The 24,221-nt window shown below is 36.8% G+C and overlaps 2 protein-coding genes across 2 annotated transcripts; both read right to left on the bottom strand.

The window, feature by feature from the left end:
* Positions 1-1,471: 1,471 nt before the first annotated feature.
* c11h5orf15 (chromosome 11 C5orf15 homolog) lies at positions 1,472-7,889 on the bottom strand. The gene is made up of 3 exons (XM_005807191.3): positions 7,742-7,889; positions 3,582-4,213; positions 1,472-2,770 (listed from the first exon to the last, which is right to left on the bottom strand). Exons 1-3 carry the CDS (start codon positions 7,857-7,859, stop codon positions 2,636-2,638), a joined length of 885 nt encoding a protein of 294 aa, XP_005807248.2. The 5' UTR covers positions 7,860-7,889; the 3' UTR covers positions 1,472-2,635.
* Positions 7,890-9,264: 1,375 nt separating this feature from the next.
* On the bottom strand, positions 9,265-21,708 carry vdac1 (voltage dependent anion channel 1). The gene is made up of 9 exons (XM_023342908.1): positions 21,626-21,708; positions 19,128-19,197; positions 17,868-17,917; positions 16,661-16,813; positions 16,428-16,480; positions 15,903-16,130; positions 13,825-13,975; positions 12,315-12,372; positions 9,265-10,166 (listed from the first exon to the last, which is right to left on the bottom strand). Exons 2-9 carry the CDS (start codon positions 19,192-19,194, stop codon positions 10,075-10,077), a joined length of 852 nt encoding a protein of 283 aa, XP_023198676.1. The 5' UTR covers positions 19,195-19,197; positions 21,626-21,708; the 3' UTR covers positions 9,265-10,074.
* Positions 21,709-24,221: the final 2,513 nt, after the last annotated feature.

Genomic DNA, 24,221 nt, shown 5'->3' on the forward strand with positions numbered 1-24,221 from the left:
ACTTGAAGCACTTTAAGTAAAATTGCACCTCTCTGAAAAATTGTGCACTTAAGTGCTGGGTGTAATTTCAACAATACACAAGCGGTGAGGTCTGGTGCATAATATGCTCTGTTGTTTGGTGCAACAATTCACATCAAAGTTGGATGATTTAGGAGGGCTTTGTCAGAATGTGACCAGGCAATATGTTTGGGTGCAGGCCTGTGGTACATTAAAACTAATTCAGCTCCAGGAACAGACTGTGGCAGCCATTCATCACAGCCAGACATTGGGGGGGAAAGAACAATACATCACATTTTGGGCTTTTTGTCTGCTGTTAGCAAACTTCTACCCCTTTCCTCTCAATCCAGAAAGTCAATTTTAGTGTAATTTATTCCTCTGTGACAAACCTAAATAGCAAATTAAATCATTTCTAAGCTTCTCTTTGTAAAATTGCAAAAGAAACACAAAACAATTAAAATGAGGTTATTTGCCTTCAGTACAAATCAAAAATATAAACGCTGCCATTCCTCTTCCTTCAATTCATAAAGGACGTTGCAAAAAATAAATAAAAAAAACCAGATAACTGAAAATGCTCGTTGCTTTTGAACCAGCTATACGTGTGTGCATACTGCCTCCTGGTGGAGTTTCAGGTTGCAGCTGATGCAAGAAATGCTGCAGCAATTGTTTCCAGTTTTCATGGTTTTAACCAACTTATTTTTTATCTTTCTCAAATTTAACACAAATAATTAGTTTTAGTCTAAATGGTGGCTGACAACAAGCATTAATGTTCCTTTTAGAATGACAAAATGCTGGTGCAATAATTTATAAAGTCAGATTAATCTCAGAATTCTGAATTTAATCTCAGAATTCTTTTTTTTTCGGTGGCCTTAATCCTCTAACCACTTCCCACCTCTGCGGAACACCAAGATAAATATCAGTGATATTTACTGCGAAGCTGAACTTAGCAAAATTAGCTTGGTTAATGTAGCTTTTGTCTGCTAGCTAAGACGGACATGTAGCCTAGTGTTTGTTTCTACATGTACTCACTCTGCCGGTCAGAACCTTGTTGTTCACATGAACCTTGTTGTTCACATGAACCTTGTTGTTCACATGAACCTTGTTGTTCACATGAACCTTGTTGTTCACATGAACAGTTCTTACGTCCTTTTCAAATCCATTTAAACATTGCCTGTTAGCCTCCGAAGCTCCTCCGTGTTGTACTCTCTGCATGTTCATTCATTAGTGAACTGTGTCACAGCAGCAAACGTCATCCGACATGTTTCGATCCTGACATTTTGTTCATGTCTATGGTTCAGCTAAGCTAACATGGCGCGGATCACTTCCGGTTCAGACTTCCGGGAACCACATTTTGTGAAATAGTTTTTCCAACTTTAGCAGAAAATAGAGAAATATTTGCAGACATTTGTAATGGAAACTCGGCAGCCATCTTACTGAAGACACTAACCCTGCACCACAAGAAAAACACAAAACGTAACATTTATATAATTTGTGCTTTATTGAGAAAACGATTGTTGATTGCAGTAGCAGTAGATCATAAGAGCATACCCCATATTCTAACTACCTGGACATGTCTAAAAGGCCATGGTGTTTCACGGCATCTCAACAAAAAGGCATGAAATGGCAACAGATAGAGGAGAAATACCCTGAAAAACTAAATCCTTTACTTGCTGCACATTTTCCTGGTAAGTGGGAGTAAAATGGGAGGCTGCAGTTGCTTTTCATCATTTGCCGATGATTTGACAGAGACTTCACTGAAGCCATAAAGCAGGAGGCCACAAAACATCTGCACAGCAAAATCTTTAGGAACCCAGTAATTAAAACAAAGATATCGAGACCAACACAGACACCTGGCAATAAAAGATTCCTATAAATATTCAACCCGTTCTTAAATGGCTTAAACACACGAGATTATTCCTCCCCTGATCAAATGCTATCCTTAAAAACACACTACCGTTTTATTCACATCCATAAACCAAAGTTGTGTAATACAGGAGGGCACTGTGCATTTTCTGAAACTATTTAAAAGTGCAAATAATATTTATTATATTTAGATCCAATAAAAACCCTAAACATTTAAATGTCCCTGGATGTTTTAAAATGATCTGTTCAGAACTAAAAACATTAAGAGTCTGGTGGCTAATATTTCCTTCATTTACCAACAATTAAGGTAGGTCAGTTTACACACAGGTGTTAATTTATTTTATTTCTGTATTTTACATGGCTGCTCTGCTTAGTTAATGCTTTTTATATGCATGACACAAAGTGCTTTACGTGCCAGTGTACAGCTTGGTTTGAATGCTGAGAGAAATCGACATTTATGGGTGGAAATACAGTAATTAGGAATCTAAACGTTACATCACCTTATTTGTTCAACTATCTTTGATCTTTAACGAAAAAAATTACACAAAGATGCAAAGATGTAATATATATATATATATTTTTTTTTTAATGAAGAAAACATAAAAATAAAAAAATGTCAAAGAAAAGGCAACAATCTGTCCAATTCTACTCTAACAAATATTAAATTATTTCCACTGTTGCAAAGTAAAAGATGATTTTTGAAAAAAAGCAAAGCCTCTCTACTTTATGCGAGTGATCAGATAAGCAGCTGGATTTCTGTTTATAAGATCCTCAATCAAAAAATATAATCTTTGGTCATCTTGAGGGACGGCATGGCTTCGTTGACGTTCTGGTCCAGGCGCCGATATTCCACGTTGTTACGGGAACACAAACCCTCCTTCCAACGGCGGCTCTGAACCAGCAGGAAGATCTGAGAAACAGAAACAGAGGGAGAGAAATGAGAGAAATTAAAGGGATCAGACTGATGAACATCGATTTGTTTGGTCAACTGAAACTATTGTCTGGTTGACAGGAGGACAAACAGACGAATCAACCCTGATTTTTACTTTAAATTCGAGGTGAGCAATAAGTTGCATCAACCTTCAGCTTCTATGCTCCAAACTACAAAACTGATGAAACACTGATTTCCTTTAAATCAAGGCTAAAAACCCAGAACGAAAGAGGATTAGGGTCAATGAAACAACAAAAACAAAAAAAGCAGAAAAAATATTTAGGAGGGAGAAAAGTCAGAATTTGGCTCTTTATGTTGACAACAGCTAAAACCAAAGCTAGCCATCGTTAGCGAGCAGCTTTAGCAGCAGGAAGCGGTTCGTATTTTGTAAACATGTCATGGACAGAGTTTCCCCCAGAAAACCTGCTAAGCCCAGTGGTAGCGGCGCTAGCGCAGTCCGCTACTGTCTCAACAGTTTTATGCTAATAAATGCTAAAAGTTACAAAAATCCTGAGGTGCACAAGCATCATAATTTGTAAATAGGGTGAGAACCCAGTTCAATGCTTCAACTATTGACAAATAAAAAAACCTGCATAGAAAACCGTTTTTAAAACAAAACGCTCAGCCTGGTGGGGGGAAAGGAAAGCCTGGTGGCTGCCAGGCTGATGAAACACAGAAGTTTGAGATAAACTGAAACGAAAACATCGATTCTCCACACACCCCAGGGAAACCGCACAGAGTTACTGTTCATCCAAACTCGACTGATTACCACTAAACGTCCCAGCCTCACCTTCCTCTTGTTGTGATAGGTGATGTAGATGACGGCCACCAGGAAGGCCAGGATGACCAGGTGGAAGAAGAAGTGGGAATCCTGTTCCTCTGAGCTGAAGTTGTCGACTTCCTCCAGCACATTAACCGGCTGCCCTTTATCTTCCTTTCTCCCCTCATAGGGAGAAACTTCAAAGTCTTTTTCATAATCGTAATCTTCAGGAGGTTTGGAGGGTGAAATTTCTGCTTGCTTCTCCGTACCCAGCTGTGGATCGACGCTTTCCTCTGTGGAGGTGCCCTGGACGTCGGGCTCACCTGTTGGCTGGGTCACCTTGATGTTGGCGGTGGGAGCAGGAGAAGTCACCTTCACTGCGTTCTCTTTCGTAGTTTCTTTCGTAGTTTCTTTGTCTGCAGGTGGAGGGAGCGTGACAATAGCGCCTTTCTTGCTCTGGGTGGGTACTACTTGACGGGTCATCTTGTTGACATCTTTGGCCTCGGCAGACGTTGGTTTGCGGGCGGCAGCAGTTGCTGGTGCGAGCTTTGGACTTGGTGTACTCCGTTTCTCTGCGTCTGTAGTCGCCTTCGTCCAAGCTGCTGCCACAGTCGAGACGTTCAAACTAGGTCGTGGGTCTATTCCCTGAGTAGTCTGCAACTCTGAAGGAGAGAAATAACAAAAAATATGTATGTATATTGATATCCATGATTGTCGACATAGAGAATTACTGATTAGTTTTTTGTTGTAAATATCTGAAATACTGCCAAACTGGTGGTGTGACGTTTTCTGTTTTATTCAGTTTTCTCTCCATTGTTTTTTATTTTAAAGCACTTAGGAGGCACGATGGAGAAACTTTAAACTGCTGTAGTGCAAGTTACTCAACAGGTCGTTGCTAGGCAACCAAAGAGTGAGTGAGTTGCTAGGTAACCAAAGAACAAGTGGGTTAGCTGATTCCACTAACCCAGCATACCTAGCTTTGAGAGGTTGAGCAGCTAAAGCCTTTCCTCTGCCTACATCTCCCAGAATGCCATGCGGTTCTGGATCAGAGTTCAGTGAATATTCTATCAGATGTACGTATTATCTATTGATATTGATCACGTGTCTATCTATAGATATTGTTATATATTGCAGTAAAAACAGAAAAATAAAATCCTCTTACTGGCATGTCTGTGATCATTTATATGAAGCTTTAAATAAAACATGTTGTTCCTCACAAAGACATGAGGAAAAAAAATGCAGAAAATGCCATTTCAAACCAATAAGTTCTTGTGATACACAAAATTGTTGTCATTTTGGCAACATTTTAATATATTGACAATATAGATTGCTTTTTAAATTATAAACTTTAATTTTGTAAAGAACTCTGAACACTGAAACTGGAAAATATTTTTAATACTCAAAATGAAACATGAAACCCAAAACAAAGCGGAAATAAAAATACACACAACTAAACCTGATGAAGTCTCTAAATAAAACTTCTCTTCAACAAATAGAATAATTTTAATTTATAATGTCATTAATTGATTATTGTGAAAACATGCCATTCTGGCCCAAATGCATCACGTTTAAAAATGAACCAACTGCATTCTCCTAAAACAGGTAAAACAGGTGCGTTGTGTTATTTATATAAATAAATCTATACATTGCATGCAGAAGTATTCATACGCTGATATTTTTCCTACAACTTCGGCACACCTGAACGTTCAGACATCACCGAACCAAACCTGATTTTTACATCTTTGATCCGTTCAATCAAGCCCAAAATAATTTGCAGAACATTTTTTAAATATTTTGTATCCATTATTAAACAGACATCTCTTTCCAACAAGACCATTTGTTCATTTTTTAAAAATTTAAATCATATTTTGTGGCCAAAGAGTATCTGTCTCAAAGAATTTGAACACCAATGTCTGTAGTTATTAATTTTATCTTGCCTCCTGTTCAAACAAATCATTCACACTAATAATTTTTTTTTTTTTTTTTTTTTGCAAAAGCTTAAATTTCCAGCAAACTGCAGCCTGTAACGATAAACCAAATTTAAAGGCGTTTTTAAATTCATCTCAGTGACAACATGAACAAGTGTTGCTGTTATTTCCTGCTCAGGGAAAATGAGGCGTTGCTTCGGACGGGAGGCGAACACTGACGACTTTAAGTGTGCAATAAGACGCCCCCGAGAGAAGAAAGGGCCTATTCAAAGTCAGGGGCCTTCGCCAGCATAAATCATCCCTAAACAGGAGCTACTTGTTTAGTTTCTCTGAGTAAAACATGAGAGACATTCAGGATATAGACAAGTCTCCTTAAACTCTCATAGAAAGTCAAACATTTACATTAATAATGTAAAAAAGTTTAAATGAATGTAGAATCTGAAAATGTTGCAAAGCAAAAACCTGAAACTTAATAAATCCTGTAAATTCCTCACATAACGGCGCTAAGCTTACAGTTCAAATGCTAACAAATCAAACATTTTCATTTTATTAAAAATAAAACTGAAATAAAAGCCAAAACTGCATCCGTCACAAAAACAAATGTTGCTGGACGACAAATTATCCTAAAAGTTACAGAGATAAACGATAATATTGTTGTTTTGAGACCATTTTTCAATAATAGTTATAATAATATAACGGCGTAATAATCCAAGAACTCATCCTCATGGACCAATAAACTTTAAATTCTAAGGAACATTTAGCACTGCAACTGGAAGACATTTTAAATATGCAAAATAAATAAACAAAACAACAAATAAATTAATTATAAAGTCTCTGTAAACAAAATTATTCTTTAACAGACGGTTAGCAAAGAAAAAAACACCAGACTGAAGACTTTTCATCCAGTTTTTGGTAAAAAAACGATAAATCATGCAAATGGAAATTATTGAGTTTGTTTCATTCATCATGTGATTAATTTATTGCTGCAGGCCTTTAAACAGAAAACCTTCAAGCTGCTGCTCCACTGAGTGAGGGAGGAGCTGCGCCTCGAAGGCGGGGCTACGTCCACCCAGGCGTTTTGCTCTGCTGAATGGTTGCCATGGAGATTAAAGGATTTGTCAAACATGCATGAAATAATCAAGGCAACACTCCAGGTATATCTTCATGAGGGAATAACATTGGAACATGATGTAAAACTCTAAAATGTTGACCTTACATGAAACTGACCCTTTAAATATCTGAAATTCCAGAAACTTTTCAGAGGAAGATAAAATTATAATGCTTTAATAATAATAATGCTCTTGTGGCTTTAAAAACCCACATATGCACAAAAACCAGGAAGTAAAGGGATGACTGACTAGAACAAATATGTAACCAAATCAAACATCTTTCTGCTCCTTTTCTGCATTATTTACTTTTATTATAAGCAGTAAGGATGTTTTGCTCATTTAATCTTGTGAGGAATATTTCAAAATAACGTTTTAACTGCTCATGTTCACTTGAGTAACTTTTTTGTTGTTTTATTACACTGTCCTTTTAACAGTTTATTCAAGTAACACTTCCTGTTTTTACACAAGCTTTGTTGTTCTAATGTTATTTTCTGTTTTTTGATCATGTTGTGTTTGTAGATTAAGATACAATATGTACTCACCATGTAGTTTACTCCATTCAAACATACACTACATACATATTACCATGTTAGTCTTATGATGAATAAAACTGATTTGTTCTGCTTAAAATTTGTTTTTCTAATCAAATTATTTGTAAACATGTCATTTAGTTCTTAAAATACCAAAATTTGCACATGACATATATTTTAGTTAATTAGATGTTAGTTAATAGCAAAATATTAAATCAAATGTTTTGATCAGATAGTACAACTTTTACCTTAACCTAAGTAAAATATGTTGAAATAGTGCTATTTTTACAGGAGTAAAGCTACAGTTTGTGGTACTTCTGGGTAAAGCTGAACATCACGCTCGGATATTTTCGGTTTTACATATTAGCAACGTTAGCTAAGGTATTTCGATTTGTTTTAAACCAAAAAAAGCCCTTTATGCTACGACCTATCGTTACATGGCACATTAGTCAGAGAAAAACAAAAATTCAACCAACAGTTTTGCAGTTGCCTATTGAAAACCAGACTGTCACAGTCCAAACTAACACCAGTGTTGCTAACGTTACATGCTAATTAGCCACAGCAGCTAGCCTCCTGCTACTACAGATATTCTCACAGCACATGAAAACACGCCGGCGCCGTACCTGATGTACTGTTAGCTGGAGCCGAAAGGCAGACGTTGAACCACAGCTGGAGGGAAATAAACAAACAAAAGACGTAAATATTTCTCCAGCTTTGCGTCGAATTTCTGTGCGCCGCCATGTTGATGAGTGACTGAAAGGGGGCGGGCTTTACGGTGGCCTGATATCACGATGGGTGGGGCGTTTCTCTGCGCATGGCCGCGCATCATTCTTTAGCCGGGGAGCAGAGAGGTGCGCCGCGGTGGGTGGTGTTTGTGGGAAAATCAACAGGAATACATACAAGATTCACTGCTTGCCTTCCATATTACAAATGGAGTTTAATTAAAGTGTAACATTATTCCCAGCTACCAAGAAATGCTACATTTACCTTCCATTCAAGAGGATAGCTCCTCCCTCACCAGTATTGCATCAGTCCTACCCAGGCTACTTGCCGACTGGCGGTTATGAGGCTCACCCTCTTTTTGTTTGATTTTTTTGTTGTTCCTTAATCTGACATTTCTTCAATTAGTTTCAATCACTGAAGATCAGAAAACCTACTTACACCTAAAGAGGAGCCATTTATGCTAAACAGGGGAAGCTATGAGTAAAATACGCCTCAGTCAGAGCAGTGGTAATGCAATGAGTCTTATAATGGTTCTAACTTAGAAGTTAGACATTTTCCCTCCATCTAAACACGGAGGGCTCGTCATCAAACCCTTCTACATTAAGGCAGGAAGTGAATCCATAAAATCCTGCAGAACGTCTGAAAGAACTTGGCAGTAAACTCAACCCTGCAGGCATAAAAGACTTAATCAATTCCTGTTTGCAGACACTCCCAGGTGATCTTTGCTCACTCAAACAGGTTAAGGCTGTTACAGCGACAGGAATGCTTTGTTATATCAACGTGGATTGTTCTGGGTTTTGTTAGAACAAACTGTTCACATTACATGTGATATGGAGAGTATTTTTTCTTTAACTTAACTGAGACAAAGTAGGAAACTTTCAGAAATGCATTGGTAGGAAGTTATTGTAGATGAAGTGGAATAGTGAAAATTTGTTTTTAGGGTTTTACATTATTTGTAGGAAGCGTCCAACCTTTGAAAAAAAGAATAGTGAATTATATGATTGCATAAATTTTGGTTAAAACATGTTTGATTTTCATCCAGTGGATAGAAAATCCCTGCGACAGACTGGCGACCTGTCCAGGGTGACCCCGCCTCTCGCCCGGAACGTAGCTGGAGATGGACACCAGCAACCCTCCCGACCCCATTAGGGACAAGGGTGAACAGAAAATGGATGGATGGATGGATGGATGGATGGATGGATAGAAAATCCAGAAATCTTATTCCAGTAAGAGTAAAGATACTTCATAATGGAGAAAAAATTACAGCGCAGTAAAAATACTCCTAAAAGTACATTTCTTTTCAAAAAAAGTTACTCAAGCAAATGTAACTAGTAACTACCCAGCTTTGGAGTTATGACAAACAGGTCTAAGGTTCTTTATTTGTACCAAGGTTATCAAATTAGAAACAAAAAGAGAGAAGAAATTGGTTCAAGGTGTTCTTTATTTAGGCCAGGAAATGACAAAACTGTCAAGTACAATAACCATCAATCCAATAATCCGTTGTGGAAGACAAAACCATTCCTTGGAGTGTTTCTAATCCTTTCATTTCGTCCTCCACCCAGAAGCACAAACTCTTCATCAATTACGTGTTTGACAGTTTACCTGCGAGGGCCGACACGTCTTTGCCTTCTTAAGACTTCGAGTGGATCTAAAACTAGGCAACACCCTCAATAAAATAGTATTCTCTGTTGCTATATGTAACCAAAAAAACACCAGAAGCACAGACACAAAAGACAGGTGAGACAAAAACACAGAATAATGTACGCGGTGGGACGTAGTGTCGCTCAGAGCTAACCCCTGGCGCAGTTTTATTCACCAAAGACAGACAGGAACTCTCAGTGCGGAAATGTTTGAAGGAAACGTTTCATGACTACCATGTCTTCTGAGTGAGAAGTGCTTTCTACAGCTAAGTAACAGCGCCACCTGGAGCAGTAACAGTAGAATTGCATGCTAATTGTGTTGTGGGGCTTTTCCCTTTTTCAATTGATTAAAAGTAACAAAAGCACGAAACTGACTTGATGTACTGAAGCATTCGGTTCTCACAGCTTTGTTCTAAACTGGGCTTTTGAACATAAATATGGTCCTTTAAAATTGGATTTGTTTCACCTTCACTTACTTCCACCTGTAACATTTCAAGGGGAGAGAAGGGGCTGGACTACTCAGAGGGTTTAAGATTTTTTTGGGTGAGGAATTAATTGCGTGGGGAAAAGAGGAAGGCTGAAGTCTTTTCCGTCTACGCCTGGAACTCCAGACCCACACCGAGCTTGTGGCCGCCCGTGTTGATGTTTTTACCATCCAGGAGGGCAGAAAGTGACAACTTCACACCTGCAGAAATAAACATTTAAACGTTCATTTTTACTGCACTGCAAGAATATCCTCCAGAAACTTCAACTATCCAGATGGAAAACAGGAAATAAAAGGTTCAGACATCTGAACATGTTTAAATATTAAATATTATTACTAAGCAGAAATCATTAGTAAATATTAAAATACTCAATATTTCTAGACCAGATTGAGATACTTAAAAATGTAACAATAATGGAATTATTGATTATTTTGATAAAAGTAAAAACTAAATTTCACGTGGCTCAAACACACACAGCTGAATTCTCCAAACATTTACTGATTTAATATTAAAATAGAAAAGAACAAATTCTAAAAATGCAATGTGATCTATGGATCATAATCTTACTTTAATAGGTAGAAAACTATCAAAAATTTAATCTAAAAGTTTTTCACTGCTGCAGAGCAGCAGTTTGGCCTTTACTGCTGTTGTAATTTTAGGACTGTATAATGATGGTACATACAGTATATGGAGACTTTAAATGTATATTATATGATATTAGACTGTGACTGACCACAATAAAACCAAATCTACACCTTTCAAATGACAAAGCGATAACCAATTGTTGAAAATTGATGAAATAATACTTTTTTTAGGATAAAATTTAAGATTTTTGTAGCAGAAACATTAAAATAATGTGTGATGTGTTTTGGTAAACAATGGAGCGAGCCACTAAATATTCCTAAATATTCACAAACACCGTAAAGACGGACGGCATTCATGAAGGTAACAAAACAACGTACTGCAGGGATACTTGGCAACTTTTTTACTTAAACAGTGACGTGCGGTCAGGGGAGGCAGGTGAGGCAGTGCCTCACCAGCCATCATGGAAAGAAAGAAAATATATAATCATAAAGTAATTTAAATTGTTATATTCATCCGGTGGTTTGTACTAAAAAATATTTATTTTTCATGTAGCTTCACCAATTTCGATTTTTATTTGTGCAAAATCGCTGAATTTTCTTATTTTCCCATTCAAATGCTTGGAAGCGATGCCGGTGAGGCAGCAGCGAGCTCTGCCTCACCTTGGATTGCGCAACCCCTGGCTCTGCGCTGGCTACTAAGCGGAGAGAGCATGTTGCTGTACGGCGTCAATAAAATGGTTTAAACAAATTTAATATGTGAACTTATTTCCAATAATTTAGCTTATGTATATAATGTACAGTGCTTTTTGTCACCAACTGTGTTTGTGTAACGTGTTTCGTGTAATGAGCGATTATAAACGGCAGAGAACAGGTTCGAGGTGAGGCAGGCAGTTCTCTTGCCTCATGGCAGGGGGCGCTCAAGATCCCAGACGTTCGTCTTGTTCACTCCTCAACTGCCGAGTAAGTGACAGCGAGCTAGGCTAAACGATTCGGGAAGCAAGTCAAGTGCAGCGATAGATTTTGTGAGCTACAGTTTGTATGTGTAAGGATGCAGAAGTGAAACATAACCTGTAAACTGCTGTCAATCTATGCATCTATTTGCAAATCTGATTCTGATGACGTCAGTGCCTCACCAGCTATGAACCTCACCGCACGTCACTGTACTTAAAAAACGGTAACGAGAATAGCAAGCTAATGCTAACTTGTAAGGAATCTGGTGATACTCCAGCTTAAAAAATGCTGGTCAGAATTGGAGCATTTCTCATGTTTGTGTCTGCTAAATAATTATATAAACAGGAACTTATTTTTCCCGTGTCTGAGCCAAATGAAAGACTTCCCTTCTGCCCACCACATGCAGAACTTTACCACTAAGTGACATTTTAATAGAATACAAAATAATTTGGGAGAAAACTGTTTTCACAGCTGCTTTACTGTAGAGAAGTTAAACCCTCAGGAGTAAATAACTGTTAGACTTTCAGCTGCTTCCATTCACTGTTGCTACATTTTACTGTATAAAGCTCCCTAATTAAGGAATCTGGTGATAACCCAGCGTAATAATGCTGGTCAGAATTGGAGCATTTCTCAGCCATGTTTCTGATAAATAATTAGATAAATTCAGTCTTTCTTTCCCTTTAGCTTTTTCATGTCTAGGTTCTAGACGAAGAACCTAGAAATGAATATGACCAATAAACTTAATCGATTAGGAAAATGAGTAAAAAAAGAAGATAAAATAAACCCTTTAAATCACCTGCAGACTGAACTCACCTGGCTTAATATTCTGAGTGTAGCCCAGTCCAATAAGACTGGAGTTGTTCACCTTCGCCTGTCAGAAAAACACAGATCAAATGTTCAGAAATCAAACACTAAAAAACAGACCCCAGAGTTAAAGGAATAAACATATTAAACAAATGTAACTGTTTAGAAACTATTTTTTTAGTCATAATTTAATTAAACAATAAAAATGCCAGGAACGGTTCAAATCTGTCTTGCAGAAATGGGCTGAGAGTCAAAATGTTCAACTGAAGCCGAGTCACTTCAAATAGAAATGGGCCTAAATAACGACACAAACAACCAGCCGCACTAATTGGCTCTGGTGCAAGTGGGACTTAGGACTAATGTGATCCACGGGCCTGAATTAGCTGAGATCTTTCTGTTGTATGCAGACTTCCTGTTTGGGTTTGTGATCGTCTGCCGACCTGCAGCTCTTTTCCCAGCCAGGAACACGCCTGAGGCACTGCGGTTAAACAACATGGCCGCTTGTTCATGATGATTCACAACAACACAACCTGTGGTTTTAAGGAAGGGATGTCCAAAGTGCGGCCCAGGGGCCATTCACGGCCCTCTGGAGGATTTTGTGCGGCCTCCTCTAGAAAGGAGTAAATCTGCTTCACAAGTTGCTGCAGCTGGACTATTTCTCAATATTTCTGCTTTCATCCACGAACTTTGACTTTTGCTCAAACTGAAATTATCTACAGTTCAAATAAAAAAAAAACAATCAATCCCTAAAAGTTTTACTTGTCTGATTATAAAAGATGAAACCTTTTCATGTTTTGCATCAACCATGATTCACAAAAATCTGACTATTTTGTTGATTTAAATCAAATTTTACACTTTTAGTTTATTATTGAGCAGATCAAATTAAAACAAAAATATTTTCTGACCCTGAAGTCTTTTCTACTTAATGATTTCGGCCCTTACAGCAAAAAGTTTGGACACCTCTGGTTTACCGTAAAATAACTCCTATAAATGCTACTTGAAAGTAGGTTATTATTATTTCACTATTATTATCATTAGATTTTTTTATTTTATTTGTTTTATATAACAGTTTATGGAGAATTTAAATGGTGTACAGTGGCAAGGATTCGATAAATATTATGATGTTATTAATTATTATAGTTACTTTTTAATGGGTCTGTAGATTTTCTTATCTTGTTATAGGAGCCAGTTTGTAATGACTTTGTTTATATAATTTATTTGTTGGTTCTTCAGCAAAGTATCTTCAACAGGCATACAAATATCAATTTATTACCTATAATAAATTATATAGCAATAATATAATAATATTTAATTTTGGATTAATAAAGTATTTTTGAATTTGAATACCATAACCTGGTTTTAATCACAAATTTCTGATAATTGAGATAAGGGGAAGGAGTAAATAAGTGTTTACCACTACAGAGAAGCAGTGGTAAGCTAGTTATTATTTTGTACTACTGATTATTTGTCTTCTTGTTTTTAAAAACATTTTTGAAATAAACAAATAGATGAAACTCACGGAGAAAGATGCGTCAGAATCGATCTGGTACTTGGCGGCGATGCCAAAGCGGGTGTTGCTGTTTCCTGCAGTCCAGGCCAAGTTGACGGCCGTCTCCAGCTTGTTGTTCACCTTCTGGTAGATCGACCCGCCAAACTCGGTGCCATCGTTGCTGTAAAGAACCAGCAGGTTACTTTAAATCCTAGGAGCTAGTAACGTTTGTCTGACCTTCAGAGAGGATTTACCAGGTGAAACAGCAGGAACAAGCCTCGTCCCTCACGCTCACCATCACCTCCTCTGACTTATATAATAAATTACCTGGCCATAAAAAGATCCAACTTATAGAAAACTAAACGAACCAACTTACAGAAAACTGAATAGGAAGAAAAATGAAGCATAATTTGATAGAATACACAGTTTAAAAACAAAAAAACTCACGATTGTCCCAGACGTTATATATTGTCGTTCTGAGACATTTTTCCAGAAATAAAGTGGTGATAATGTCATTATGATGCAAGAACACATTCTAATAAACATTTACTGTAACACTGGAACTGGAACATTTTAAATATCCAAAATAAATAAAAAACAAAAGAAACAAATCAGATAAATTATGGAGTCCCTGGAAACAAAATTATCCTTAAGAAAAGGGACAATTGAAACCAAAATGGTAGATTGAAGAGTTTTATCATCTAGTTTTTGGTCAATAGATAAAAAAGAGAAAAACTATAAATCAAGCAAATGGAGATTATTGAGTCCATTTTAACTGATTGATTGATTGCAGGCCTTTAAACAGAAAACCTTTAAACTTCTGCTCTACTGATCAGTTTGTGTTTAGGTCACTTTTTTTTAAATTTTGCTTAACTCAGTGATTCTTAACCTGGGTTCGGTCGAACCCCAGGGGTTCAGTGAGTCGGCCTCAGGGGTTCGGCGGAGCCTCTGCCGCGGAGGTAAAGACACACCTGTGTAAAGTCGTGATGACGCGCCCCGCTTGGCCATCACTGGCTGCAGAGGATCATGTTGCATTGCTCGGCCAATCAGGGCTGCGGGGCATTTAGTGCGCGCAGTATTAGCGGCTGTCGTAGTTGTACGTCGCGTGGTTTCTTTCTTAATATTTTTAATCCATACTAAATATGTCGAGCAAAAAAAAGAAGAAAATGAACAGACTTTGCTCTGAAGATGCACCTGCCAAGGTGAAGCCACGCCTCTCTGAAGCCACGCCTCTCTGAAGCCACGCCTCTCTGAACTGGTCTCCCAAAGACAGCAGCAGGAGTCTCACTGATTTGCAGGTATGTCATTTGTGCAAAACTTTATTCTGGCCCCAAAAAAGTATTTTGTGGATTCAAAATGACAAAAAACAAACTAAATTAAAAAAAAAAAAAAAATTAAGTTATTAAAAAATTTGTCATTCTTTGAAAAAATCCTAATTTATTTTTAAATTAGTAAAATTGCAACAAAAAATATTTTGGGGGCTGAAATTCTTTAATGGGGCCAAAATATTTTTAGGGGCCAGAATAAAGTAACACTAACTTGCTGTGAGTTCATATCTATGTGTTGAATTTGGAAGAAAAAAATTTTTTATTTATCACTAAAGAAGGGTTCGGTGAATGCGCATATGAAACTGATGGGTTCGGTACCTCAAAAAAGGTTAAGAACCACTGGCTTAACTGAACCAAAACACAAAATTCTGCAGCACATCCAGGTTACTTTTGTCATAGTCAAGCTAGCATAACTGAGCTACTTCCCTCTCACTTGCCTTTTTTTTTTAAATAAAACTTTTTCCTGATCTTGTCATCTAGCTGTCATAATGTTGACCATTAGTAGCAAAGCTCTGCGTCCATGTTATTTTACATATCACTACATTGAGGATGTAGCTCGCTATGTTGATAACTTGACGACTTATCATTAGCGAGCAGTTTTGTTGGGATCTTGTGCATTTAACGTCATGATGCAACATGTTTACATTGTTGTATTTCTATGACTTTGTCCAGTGTTTATGGGGACTGTCAATGTATGCTTTATGATATTATGTGCAAAAAGTTTTTTTTGGTCTTTACAAACTAAACCAATAAAAGCTGCTGAGTATTTATAGTTCTTACACATTCGTATGGAGCTGGAACTCATCGGTCTTGTATCCCACAGCAAAGTTGCTCTGAGTGACCTTGTTCCGGCCGGCCTCGAAGGTCGTCTGGTATCCAGCGAGCCAGCCCTCGAACCCCACCACTGCGGTGCCGTGAATGGCCGTGCCGTTGATGTCGTAGTTGACGTCGCAGCCCAGGTTGACGTGGTCGCACTTGTAGGCCGTCTTAAGCTTCCCGCCTTTCTTGCTGGCCGGATGTTTGGTGAGGAAAAAACGAATCGTTGTTGTGAATATCAGAGGAGAGATTTAAAACATACACTCCAGTAAGAGTATCACTACTATACTTATACCGTCCAGGAAATTACCTCAGTAAAAAATAAAATACTCCTAAAAGTAATTTTTTTCCAAAAATTACTCAAGTAAATCCATCTGTAACTGTAGTTACTGCTGAACTCTAGTCATTATATGTAAGAATCAAGAGCTAAAAGTTTATATTTAATAACAAAGCTGCCAGAGAGCGGCAGGGTGAAGCCGCTGTCATTACCCAGTGTTTGGAGAGAAGGAGGAATCAAACGTAAGCTTCAGCCCTTTAATTAACTGTGGAAAAAAAAGAGAGAATCGTGTTAAAACAGAGCACAGGATTCATTTCCAACACAAAAACAACATTTTCTAACTGCTTGGGAAGAATTTTAAACATGCATATTGAATATTTTCCCAACAGTCTCGCTCAGATCTTTGCTTTCTTAAAAACATTTGTAATTTTCCCCTGGCGGTCACCTGGTCCTCCACGGTGATCTCGGTCCCCAGGGTGTTGTCGGTGTTCCACTTCTCCGTGAAGGTCAGGCCGCGCTCCGCCCACTTGTATTTGGTCTCCAACGACCCGGCAACTTTGCTGGTCTCCGTGTTGCCGGAGCATGTGCTGGTGAACTCCTGAAGGCAAAAGACGTCACTCAGTTACACAGAACAGGCAACCACACGACAAAATAGACGTCCAAAAATAATCGTACATTAGTAAAAAATAAAAAAACTATTATTAAAACCGACAGTCAATTGGAAACCAAAATTGCAACATTTGTTACATTTTCAGCTGCTGCTATAAAATATGGCCACATTTCTATAAAATATGGCTGAAATTAAATTACTGATGTTTTGATATGTAAAATATAAATTCTCCTAAGTTATAAAACTATAACAGTTCGTTTTTTCACTGCACTAATTGAAAAACATGTTCTCCTACTGGCCTGTGGGGGCGCTGCACCAAGAACTACTGAAGGCAACGACATAAAAACCTCTGAAGAAGACAATGAGCGCAACTTCCTTCTTCACCAAATGTAAATAAAAATGGAGGTGTCAGCGGCTGGAGGATTTCTCCATTGATATAAATTGTTGGTTTGGACAGTAATTAGCCTATTAGCCGCTAACGCTAGCGACACTCCGGCAGCAATTTCAATGATTTATTTAAACCCACAACACCAGATTGCTCCAATGCAGGATGAGCAGAAAACTGTCACAAAATGTTCGAAGCGCTCTGATTTCTGACCACATTTCTATAAAATATGGCCACATTTCTATAAAATATGGCTGAAATTAAATTACTGATGTTTTGATATGTAAAATATAAATTCTCCTAAGTTATAAAACTATAACAGTTTGGATTTTATCAAGATGCAAGAAGGCACTAAGCAAATTTTTCTTTTATATTGGTCAATATTTTTAATTTTACATATTTGCTGCTGTTAAAAATTTGACTTTTTATGAAATGTTTAATCACTATTTGATGAATGTTTTGAACATTGCCATGTTTTACAAACAAACGAGGGAATTAGTCCAGTTTTTGTTGTTTACTGAAGGTTTAAAAATGACAGTGACCAGAGAAAAGGGAAACTGACGCCGATAGGAGAATCTCTTTCTATTTCTGCCATCAGTTGTTGGTAAATAAATTATGACAAAAAGAAAATAACTCCAGTCAGCAGCGAAAACTTACCAGTCCATTATCAGACTTTGTCTTCAAATCCAGTTTAATGAGGCCAAAGCCTAAAACAAAAAATAAATCATCAAAGCAGTGTCTATGATGAAACAATGAAGTTAATATTTTAGGTGAAAATTAGTTTCTTTATAAAGACTGAAACACAAACTCAGTTTTATGTTAAAAGATTTGCAGAGGGTTTCTTTATGGAGGTGGGAAGTTGGTATTTGATTAAGAATAATAAAATAAAAGATAATAATGGGAAAAGTACATATATGTACATATACGCCACTGATAACTGAGCATTTATTTTTCAGTAACTGACAAAAACTCTCCAGTTTACACTGTGGGTCATGCATCGCTGTAACCATGGAAACACTTTAAAAAATCTGTTAAAACTGCCACAAACCGTCACTAATTGCTCTGGTTTCGCCCAAACCCAACAGCAGAAGTACAACGCTCAGTCAGAACCAACCAATCAGAGCAAAGAGGAGGGTCTTAGCACTTCCAATCATTCTTCCCCCGAGCTGGTTCACAACAACTGAGCCTGTAGTAAATGTTAGGCTAGTTAGCATAGCCACCAATATTCAGATAAACATTGTTTCTGTCACAGTAAGTTGTTTCTCTGCCATTAGGACATTTAGCAGAGAGTACACAAGGATGATTGACAGCACTAAGCCCTGGCTCCTCACTCTGATTGGTTTTTAAATGCAGTTTCAACTTGTTTGAAACAACATATGTTGTTTATTTCCATCAAAAATATGGACAACACATTAACTAAAAATCTGTTACAACTTAGAAAATGAAAAATGAAAGTTTACTTAATCAGATGTAATAAGTTCAAAAATAATTTTATAAAATCTCCGGTTGTCACACCAGAGATTTGACAAACAAAAGATGCCCACCGCTAAAATAATGGGAGCGTCTAAAACAGTGGAGCCCAAAGTGGGTCCCTGAGGCCCGGCATCCTGCATGTTTTAGTTTCTCCCTGGTTTAACGGCCCTGGATCCTATGATGGATCGTTAGAGGCCTAAGAAGATCACTGACTTGCTGAAAAGGTTGTTTCTACCACCAGGGAGGAACTAAAACATGCAGGATGCCGGAGCTCGAGGACCAACTTTGGGCACCTCTGGTCTAAGTTTGGCTCCAAACTTACTTAAATATATTCTAACTGCCCAAATTAAACTAAATTGATCGATTTAAATTCAACATAAATGGCTACAACAATGTTAAAAACCAATTGCTACCTGTTCTTAATTAAATAGGTTGTCTGCTTACCGTATCCTTTTGTAAAAACATCCCTGGCTGATTTTCCAAGGTCAGCGTAGGTGGGAGGTACAGCCATTGTCTGAAAACAACAAATACAAATAGTTTCTATGTGATCACGCTCTTTATTACACCTGTGAGAAACATAAATCTGAAACGGAGCACCAAGTTTCAAGAACAAGACGCCATGTTAGCTGAAGGACATCTAAAGAACAACAAGCACCAGGTTGCTAGCTTTTATATTTTTAAATAATTTCCAGACGATATGAACGCTTAAAACGACCGTAAAGACAAATCAACTGTCCGGTTAACGCAGCGGTGTCCAAAGTGTGGCCTGGGGGCCATTTGTGGCCCCTGACTGCAGTTCAATAATGGTACAAATCTGATTCTTGGGAACATGGAACCACTACAAAATAAAGGTGTCTTTATTTTGTTGCTTTTATTTTTCTTTCATTTTATTTTACCCAGAAACACACTTTGGCACACCCCTCCATTATATTTGGATAAACACAATAAAAGCTTTAAAAGAAAATTCTTATTTTTGTTGCTGGAAGTGAAATAAAAACCAACAAAAATAGAAAATAATTGTTGCAAAACGTTAAGGCAAACCTCATATTAATGTTTTTTTTTATTAAAATATGACTTGTTTAATTTACTTTAAAATTAAACAAGTAATATTTAAAATATTACTTGTCTAATTTACTTTAAAGGATAAAAAATTCACAATAATAATATTTTTGTGTTTTTAATTGGGGGTAAAAAGCTCATTTTTACACCAAAGGATTTTGGTGTAAAAAGTTTGGACTCCTCTGGTTTGACCAGAACTGAATTTCCCCAAACAAAGCTCATGTTTCCAGCCGGAGAACAAAGCCGTCTCTTTGGAAACGCTCTGCTATCGCGTCTGTGAGCGACTCTTTGTCCCGGGCTTTCACCAACACTCGGTTCTGCAAGACGTTTCATCATAAGAATGACACAGGAACCATTTTTAAATGGAGCAACAGTTAGCAAAGCGCTAGAGTCTGTTGAGAACGTGCAAAGTTTATTGACAGAAGATAAGAAAGTCAATTTGAACAAATGTTGAATAAAAAGGGAAACTAGTTTTCCAGACCAGGTTGTTTTTATTACGGTGCTACGTTAAAGTGGTGCTGCTGGGGAAGAAAAACATCAAAACTAAGAAAATACATTCAAAATGGCAAATCAGTGCAAAATCTGATCAGTGCACATCAACATTAATTATTGACAACCAATAACTAATAATGAACTGAGTAAAAAATGAGCTAACTAAACTCCAAATGTTTCAAATAAATTAGAAAATGGCCTCTATGGAATGCAGTCAACCTTTAAACACTTTTTGAACATTTTTATTGGCAATTCTTCGTGAATCAGAACAATAAATGGAAAAGATTGTAAGTAATTTTTAAGATTCAAGCATTTATATAATGACTTATCTGCCCATTTGACAGAAACAGCAACTGCACAGTAGTGGGAAAGAACAAGATTTTAGTAAAATATTACAACCAACATTTTATAATTCAACAACAAAAAATGCAACGGAAACTTAGTATTCCATGCAGCTCAATTAGCGAGAAATAAAACTGTTTAGTGGTAGTAAATTGCAGCAGTAAATCACACAGATATTAATATATGTAATATATAACTATAGTCTGACTTTATATGTCATGCTAATTGCATCAAGGCTTTAAATCTGCTGAAATTTCAACTTTTCTAGTTTGAAGCGAGTATTTTATAGTTTCATAAAAATACACCATAGAGCCTCTACAATAACCCTTCAAATAGGATGAAATGTTAGAGATTGCAAAGCACGAACCACTAGGTCATAGGTTTATGTGTGGGATGTGAGATTTATAAGGTAAATATGGGCTAAATGTTTATACATAATATCACAGAGGTCTATTAATAAACTTTACCAACCACCTTAGCTTCTACATCTTTGTAATTCAGCATCGCTTTTTATTTTAACTTCAGGATAACAGAAATGAAAGCTCATTGTGAGACTTATTCTGACATAAAAAGTTCAGTATCTTCTGTGAGAGCCCAGTAAGGAGCCTGACGGGGACAAAAAGGTTATCACGCGAACATCCTCATGCCCTCGCCGGCTAACTGGTTAGCATTAGCTCACAGTCAAGGTGGTTAGATGTTAAAAGGGTCTCCGGTTGGACAGTTAAAATCCTAAGTGTAAAACAGAGAGCACGACGAGCACCGAGAGGGTCAATTAGTGAAAGAGCTCAACTTTTTAAATTACAAACAATCTGCACAACTGCAGATAAGTTCTCCATTCAAATGACCGCATCACAAACTAGCAGCAGATGGTAGCTACATAACAAGGACGGGCCTGTCGACTTCTAATGTTTCCCGCGTCAGTTTTATATTAATATAAATACATGAGGAGACAAACGCAGCTCTGCAATTCTTGGTGAGACTCGACCCACTCATGTGAAATGCACAGGAACCTAGCTGGGTTTCGTTTTACGGGAAGATACAGAACATACCTCTGTGTGTTCCAGTGCAAGGCGAGAAAGAGCCTGTCAGCCGCACAATGGGAGGAGATAGGAAGGAGGCGTAGCGACGTCACGTACTACGTCAGAGTCTGTCATCTTCAAAGATGGAAAATCCGGTTAAACAACAAGATGCTTCACGCCGCATTTTAAACTGACATCTGGGAGGAGGAGAAGATTTCAATTTAACCCGAATGAGGGCCACTTAGAACAGGACTTCTGACATTAATCTCAGAATTAAAGTCTGAATTTATTTATTTATTAAAAATTATATTTTTTAATTGTTGTTTTCTTTAAATCATTTTTTATTTTATTTCATTGTATTTTTCTATTTCCTGTCAACAACTGTCACTGTATCTAATAACTCTTTTTAAAGTATTTGTATTAACATGAGTTATAACAACATCTAATTTCCGTTAGGCTCAATAAAGGATTATTGATATATTATTGAATTTGAATAGACTATTTCATCTTACTTAGACTTAGACTGACTTTATTGTCATTTTGCATGCACAGGGTGAATACAGAACGAAAGTTCGTTGCATACGGCTCAGGACAGTGTTTTGAGGTTCCAATGTTGTGAGGTTACTCCAGAATAAAATAAAATACAGTATAAAATATGAATATAAATATGAATATAAAATCTGTGGCTCTAATCTCCTCGTATATGTTTGAGTTGTGGAGGAGGAAAAGCAATGTTTAGGTGATTTTTTTAATTCTGTGAAAAAAAATTGAATTCAAAGATTAAAATTTCTTAAACAGTCTTAATCCTCTTTCATATGGATCATATTATTCTGCATTAAATATTTAGGGTTATGGTTATGACATGCAATCAAAAAATCTAATCATTTTTTAAGACATGAATATAATTTTATGATTAAAATGACCATTTTATTGCCATAACTGACAGATTCCTAAAAATAATTAATATTCAAATCATAGTCAATTATTAGAAGTTACCAAGGAACAGATTATATTGTGATAAGAACTGAGATTAATTGTGATAGCAATAAACTTTTTAAATATTTTTTGTAAAGTGGAGGGTTTTATGTTTGTGATGCAGAACCACAGCTAACAGCTAACAGCTGACAGCTAACAGCTAGCAGCTAACAGCTAGCAGCTAACAGCTAGCTCCTCACTCCAGCGGCTCTGCCAGCCGGTTCCGTTCAGCTGCTGTTGCTCAGCAGTTCAGTGCACTTCAGGATTTTACTAAATAAGGTTATACTAAAGATAAGGATTAAAACAGTTTTTTTCAGTAGGATTTGTTTGTGAATGTGTGCAGTGATGCAGAAATTCTCTACATTTAATAATGAAAAAGGACAAAATTCTCTGTAATGATATTTTAAAAATTGTTTTTGATTGTTGGTTTGATTTAAAAAAAGTAAATATCACTAAATATTGCTAATATCCAGGACAAATGATTTCACTTCTACCCAGTCGTATGCATTGAGATTTCAGCTCATATTAATAAAATTAAGCACAAATAAAAATGTGAAATAGGACTTACTTAGGAAATGCCACTCAATCATAAATATTATATTGTTATTATTTTATCATTATGCTCCTATTTTATGATATGGACATTTTTAAAATAAAAAATAAAAGTAAATGATTATTAATATTTCTTTTGTGAAATTCATTTATTTATAACCAATTACTTTGATATGAGCGGGAAAAATAAAATGACAGTGAAAAGAACAAACGGAAACAGATTAGGATTACCATCTTGCTCTTTGGCTCTTTAGCTCCGCGGGACTCCATTGACTTCTGCGCAGGCGCAGTACGTAGAACGACACCTTGCAGCGTCTTTGAACAGCTGACCGGGGATCAGATGTGTTTAGCTGAACCACAAATAACAATTCAACATGTCGGAACCTGGAAGTGTCCCAGACAAGAGGAGAGCAGAGCGGGTTACACGAGATAACCACTCAAAACATGATATACCATACCATACCAACTTTATTTATAAAGCACTTTAAAACAACCACAGCTGATACAAAGTGCTGTACATCAAAACACAACATAACAATAAAAAAAAAAAACATAAAATAAAAACTTACAGTTTAAAAACAAAAACATACTATTTAAAACTAGATCCCGCTAGAGTTGAAAGCCAAATAAAATAGATGGGTTTTAAGACGAGCTTTAAAAGTGGACAGTGAAGGGGCCTCCCTGACCTGCAAAGGCAAGTTGTTCCATAATTTGGGGCCCATGACAGAGAAAGCTCTGTCCCCTCTGAGCTTCCTTCTTGATCTCAGTACCTCCAAAAGCAGCTGATCTGCGGACCTAAGAGACCGAGACCGATGATATATAATATAACACTGAATTATACTCTATTATGCTATATGATCTGATAATAAATTATAATATAACATATTTTATTTTATGCCAAAGACCGTAGTAATATATTGTAATATAAATGTTATATTGTATAACATATTATATTATGAATATATGTATGAATGTTATTTTACTTTGTGACAAATATGACAAATATGTATTTACTAAAATGACCCATTATTATACAATAAACCAAAGCAAAGAGAAATTACAAAATAATTTTTAAAAATCTCCATATATTAACTGTATT

Source organism: Xiphophorus maculatus, chromosome 11, assembly GCF_002775205.1.
Source record: "Xiphophorus maculatus strain JP 163 A chromosome 11, X_maculatus-5.0-male, whole genome shotgun sequence".
Lineage (NCBI taxonomy): Eukaryota > Metazoa > Chordata > Actinopteri > Cyprinodontiformes > Poeciliidae > Xiphophorus > Xiphophorus maculatus.